Source organism: Amborella trichopoda, chromosome 4 (genome assembly GCF_054954075.1).
Source record: "Amborella trichopoda isolate Santa Cruz 75 chromosome 4, AtrichopodaSantaCruz75HAP2 v2.0, whole genome shotgun sequence".
Taxonomy (NCBI): Eukaryota; Viridiplantae; Streptophyta; class Magnoliopsida; order Amborellales; family Amborellaceae; genus Amborella; species Amborella trichopoda.
In genome coordinates this window covers 21948740-21954448 of record NC_142339.1, presented here as the reverse complement: position 1 = coordinate 21954448, position 5709 = coordinate 21948740, and the positions used below count along the sequence as shown (strand labels likewise).

General features: G+C 41.5%; 1 protein-coding gene across 1 annotated transcript; it reads right to left on the bottom strand.

The window, feature by feature from the left end:
* Positions 1–1958: 1958 nt before the first annotated feature.
* Positions 1959–4816, bottom strand: LOC18425278 (heat stress transcription factor B-4). Its single transcript, XM_006829826.3, has 2 exons — positions 3813–4816; positions 1959–3656 (listed from the first exon to the last, which is right to left on the bottom strand). The coding sequence occupies exons 1-2, from the start codon at positions 4059–4061 to the stop codon at positions 2880–2882; spliced, it is 1026 nt and encodes a 341-aa protein (XP_006829889.1). The 5' UTR covers positions 4062–4816; the 3' UTR covers positions 1959–2879.
* Between the last annotated feature and the right edge of the window lie 893 nt (positions 4817–5709).

Sequence of the window (5709 nt, the reverse complement as noted above, 5' to 3'; positions counted from 1 at the left end):
ATGGTGATATTGTGGTAGGAAATATCTAATTGAGATTTCTTTCCCATTGTACATTTTTTGCTTTTATAGTGAATGCATCACTACCCCTTGCCCGTGGATATAGCCCACTTTGGGTGAACAGATTTGATTACGCTTTGTAAAATGTGCTTGTGCCATTAGAGTTTCTATTTTACTTTCTCTTGATTTCATCATATTATTACCAAATTTACTACACCATATATTCGATTCATGGATTTCTTGGAATTAACTTGCCAATAATTGGCAAGTTGGTTTCGAAGTGTTAGATTTGTTGCGGTGAAGGTTCGTCACAACAAGGGGTAATCAAGATAGTTTTGATTCCCAACATTACCCAAAATTACTAAATAAATTACAAAATACTTCACAAAGAAGAGCAGCCAAATGGGACCCTAAAACATATTCCTACCGAACGCTCAATTCTTTATCCTTATGCTTTTGCTTAGGTACCAACCCATTAGGCGTCTTATATCCTTCTAAGAGAGAGTCAATTTGCACATTTTGGTTGGATCACGGTGCAAATACTTAAATCGCCTAAATGACCATGGACTTTTGTTTTTTTCTTTCCCCTTATCCCGTTATCATTTTCTATTGAAAAGTGCACTATTGTATACTATAGGATCATCTGATTTTAGCAGAGGAGACACAAGTATCTTTGGGTTTATATGAGTCCCCGAATTTATGTGTAGAAATACGCCCCCGCTTAATAATTTTTTTTTGAAATAGATTGGGCGTCATTTTTTACGGATCTAGCATCTTTAAAAATAATAATTTTTTAAGGGAATATTCGAACCAAATTTTTTTTAGAAGGACCACCATTTATGTCCATCTTTGAGATGGATGATTTTATGTCCATTTTTGAGATGGATGATTTAATGTAAGAATATGTCCCCCCCTCCTGGCAAATACATAACATTTTTACCAATATCTTTAGCTATCAAATATGAAATTTGACAATATCAATAGTCTCGTGTTATGTGAAAATATATTTTGAATTTTATTCTCAATCAATTGCACATCCTTAGAGGCCGGATTTCACATGTAGTGATCAATAATAATTAGCTAAAAATAAACGATCTTGTTCTATACTTTTCACTCAAAAGAGACCCGCTAGACTCTCAACCAATGTGCAGTCAAACTTTTCCTTATATATATATATCCTTGGGCATCTGTATATCTACAAGAGGGCATATTGTACAACAACTCCCTCGGACCAAATCGTGCTACTCGGGGACATTTTTTTTATCCAAAATTGTTGAGTCCATCTAATTATGACTAGATAAATTGTTTCATAGAAAAAGGTCTCGATTTTTTAAGTTCATGAATATCTAGATTTACTCCCTCCAAAAATTTGAAATTTCTTGTTCAATTTTGAGATGTTATTTTTTTAAGAGCACAGCGATTGAGTTAGAATTTTTTTCCTTGAAGTTGCGATTGAGTTAGAATTTTTTTCCTTGAAGTTGGTCGCTGGGTACTCAATATTATATTCTTATAATTTAGAATCTAAAATACAATTCGTAATACAAATTTTACCAGAGGTAGTAGAATATGTATGCTACGGCAGGAGCATTAAAGCTTTTGAGTTATACAAAAGCATACAATTGCTTTCCGGTGGGGGTTGGGGAGAGCGGGGGGGGGGGGGGGGGGGGGGATGGGGGGGTGTTGTGGGCGAGAGGGGCGAGGGCGAGTTGATCGGTGATGCAATGCACATAGAAGACAAAGTGGACAATGCCCTCATCCTAACAAAAAGTCAAAGCATTCGGGCAAAAGAAACGACCATGGGTAGTCGTGGTAGTATCCCTCTACCCAGTTTGCACGTCGTCTTACACTTTTAATTAACACCTTCAAATGAATTTCAATCCTCTTACACGTTTAATTAACACATTCAAAATGTACCTCAATAATTTATTGGGAAAACGGGTAGTGCCTATCTTGCTACTGAATTACTCAAAAAAAATAAATTAAAATACCTTTAAAATACAACTCCCTAATTTATTAAAAAAACGGATAAAGACGTGTCTTCTCTCTTGAATTACCCAAAAAAAAAAAGAAATCAAAATTATTTTGAGATGATCCTTGCAGTCCAACGCTTTCCTCTTCACTTTATATCCTACCTCTCGAAACACCGAAACCCTGGCCCGACCCGGTGGAAATCCAACAGTTAAGAGAGAGAGAGAGACAAGATGGGGGAGAGTGAGGAAGCAAATGAGTGAGAGGACTGTGAGAACTGCGAGAAGAGAGAAAGTGACGAGAGAGATCAACAGCATTGAGTTTTTGGGTGTCCGAGAGAGAAATTAACCTGTTTCTAGAGAGAGAAAAAGAGAGAAGCGCCTCTCGAGCCACTATTCTAGCAGAGAGAGAGGGTTATCTAACCGGTGCTAGTCCTGCTTAAACATGTCCTGAAAGGGTGGGCTGGAAACGGTCCTAACCTCTGTGAATGAAGACGATCCTTGTAAATACAAACACCGATGACCCGTCCACTGTGGAGCCATAATGGGTTGTTGTTGACGTGGGTGCTCTCTCCCCAGTCTCTAGGCACGACAGCATTGAATGAAGATGAGATGATGACCATCACCATGATACATTACATTCTCCAAATTCGATTTCTTTCTTTTGCCCCCATTGCAAATTTTTTCCATCTTTGTGGGTTGCTCATCTTTCTAACAAGTGGTTTGTGATAAGGTTAATGTCAAATATATATTTATAAATTTGCATGGGTCGAATGCAAATTGATCACTAAAGGAACCAAAGCACCAGCGACTAATCCATGAGCAATCCACCCCCTCTGCAAAAGAAACAAAAAAAAAAGAAAAAAAAAAAAAAAAGAGAGAGCCACTTTCGTGTACTGGCTTCTGACTTTCTCCTCAGGCTGGCGCATCGAGCTTCAGATGCGTGGGAGAAGAAGAAGAAACAGAAGGAGGCTTAAGATTCAAAGCCAAGTCGTCCTCCTTAGATAACACGGACACAGTCTCGACCAAGCCACGAGCCCACTTGTGTGGAGGCGCTGTGGTGGAGGCACAGGTGGCTACGTCATCTGGGCTGGGGTCAGGGTGCGGCCTCTTGTTCGCTTGCAAGGGCACCCCAAACAGCCTTGGCTTACTCTCCTCCACCACAGTCACCGAGCTCCCTGAGGTGCTACAAGTGTTATTCGTGTGGCAGCGGTGCGAACCCAGTAAAGTGAACCCAGCCCTCGCATTCACATGAGTGAGCGAAGAGCTAGGTTCAATGAGCCTAGATGACGAGGCATTAGAAGGGGCAACAGGGACGACGTGGTTCTGGACAAAGTAAATGATGTCGTTGTAGAGCTTTCTCATGTAAGCGAGTTCGGAGAGAAGCATGGAGTTGCTCCGCCTGAGCCTCTCATTGTCTTCAGAGAGTGCAGAGACAGTGCCTGCACCGTTGCTAAGCAAAGGTGGGCTTGGAGAAGACGACTCCGAGGTTGAGTCGCACCACATGCCGCGATCATCCGAATCCATGAATGGCGACGGCGGGGCCATTAATCTTGGGGCAAAGGGCAGCAACGCCTGTGGCGGGTGGTGAGGAGTCTTTCGCCTGTGGATCTCACATAGAAGCTGCTTCTCTCCCTTTCTAAAGTACTCGTTCGCAAACTCCCAACGATCTGGAACTATCTTCCTAAACCCCTGCACAAAATCAGTGAAAAGAAGAAAGAATGAGATCTATACTTATTCACGTAGTAATGAGTAAGAACAAGAACTTTCTCTCACTAGAAACAGGATTGTAAGGGAGAGTGCTAGTTGCTACTCAGATATATAGAGAGAGAGGGAGAGGGAGAGTACATAGGTGTTGAGTTGGCGGACGAAGCTGGAGAAGTTGTTGTGCTTGAAGTAGTTGGGGAGGAGGTCGCGTGCGAACTCAGGTGGTCTCCATACGACGAAGGTGGAGTGGTCTTCTCCCCAAGAGACAATGTGATCAGTGGAAGGATCGTCCACGAGCTGGTAGGTCTTGGTGAGGAAAGGGGCCGGAACCGACTTGTGTGACTCAACTGATAGCATTATCCCCTCACAGTTCTCCACCAAAATATCCATCGCAAACTAAATCCCACTTATTCTAGAAAGGAAGGGAAACAGAGAGAGTGAATACAAACCGAAATTAGAAGACAGGGACGGAAACAGGAGAGAAAAATATGGAAAAAAGCTCATTAAGTGAGAGAACAGGAAATATGGAAAAAAGTTGAGATAGATTGGCGACAAAGCCAAACTTGCAAACGGAAGGCCTAGACAGAGTGTGTGTGTGTTTATGTGTTTGAAATGGGACTGTTACGAGAAGAAGGACTAGAAGGAGTGATGAGAAAGACGCGGCAGGAGGAGCAGTAGGGGGCGTGGGTGTGGGGTTCTGGTGGTTGTCTTTTTCCTCGGTTTGCTGGTGTGAGAATATGTGTCTGTCTGTCTGTCTGGCATCAGGAGAGAGAGAAGAGAGGGAGGGGAGTTTCAAGGCGAACCCGTGACATCCCCCACTGTCCCTTGCGGAACCCGCACACGCACAGGCACAGGCACAGGTTGACGGTGTACATAGAGGAGAGAAAGAGACGGGGTAGAAAAATAGAAACGGGAGAGGGACAGAAACGGAAGGCGGTGAGGAATAATAATTTATTGTTTCGATCCGCACCTCCACACCCACTCTGAATCCCATCATTTTCTAGTTGCAAAAACATGTATCATCGAACTACGTGATGGGATTTAAAGCTGCCGTGACGACATTTCTTCCCTTAAATTCCAAAAATTCAATGCCCATTTCTCCTCCTGCACCAACTTCGGCTCGGTGCTCCATTTTGGGCGGCTTCTAGACCATGTAGACTGTACATCATCGTATGTAATTGGTAGAATTGAAAATTTACAAAAACCGCCTTTGATCTAACTTTCTTTACAACTTACTCAACTAATGTTTTTTTAGGGAAAGATATCTTCTTATCCCCCATTTTTAACTTCTCAATAATTGAACATATTAAGTCTAATAAAAAAATTTCCATTTTTTCTATCTTACAGCTCCCCTTTTTCTATCTTACTACTCGCTGCACCTTTTTTACCCAAACAAACCTGAAAATGACAACCTATTCAAACCCTATCTCTCTTTTTTCGCTTCTTGGTGAGTTTATCAGCCAGGAAGTTTAGCTTGAACTCGAACACGAGCCCACCTTCTTATGTGTGAGATAGAGATGAGTTTGGATTTTAGAGAAAGAAGGAGTTTTAGAAAGAGAGAGATAGAGTTTTGAGAAAGAGAGACGATGATGTGTGAGAGAGAAATGAAGTTTGGGTTTTAGAGAGAGATAGAGTTTTGAGAGAGAGAGACGATGATGTGAGAGAGATATGGAGTTTTAAAGAGAGAGAGAGTCAATAATACATGGTCAAAAGGGTTTAAGGGGTTCGAAGATAGAAACGATGGAGTCTTTTTGTTTACGAGTAATATTTTCAATTCTTAGACCTGATGAGATATAAAAGTTAAAAATAGGGGATAATAGGATATTTTCTCTTTTTTTTACCCCCAAAACAAATTTTTCTAACAAATACCCCCCCATCAAGTCATAGTTTTTAGGACCAAAATGCCCTCTCTCTCTTATAACACCGACTGCTTAACTTTTTTCATAACACACAAAAAATCGGTCCGGCAGTATAAACAAGCGGTCTAGCAATATCCCAGAGCGGTCCGGCACTGACAAAGAACGGTCTAAAAATGGGC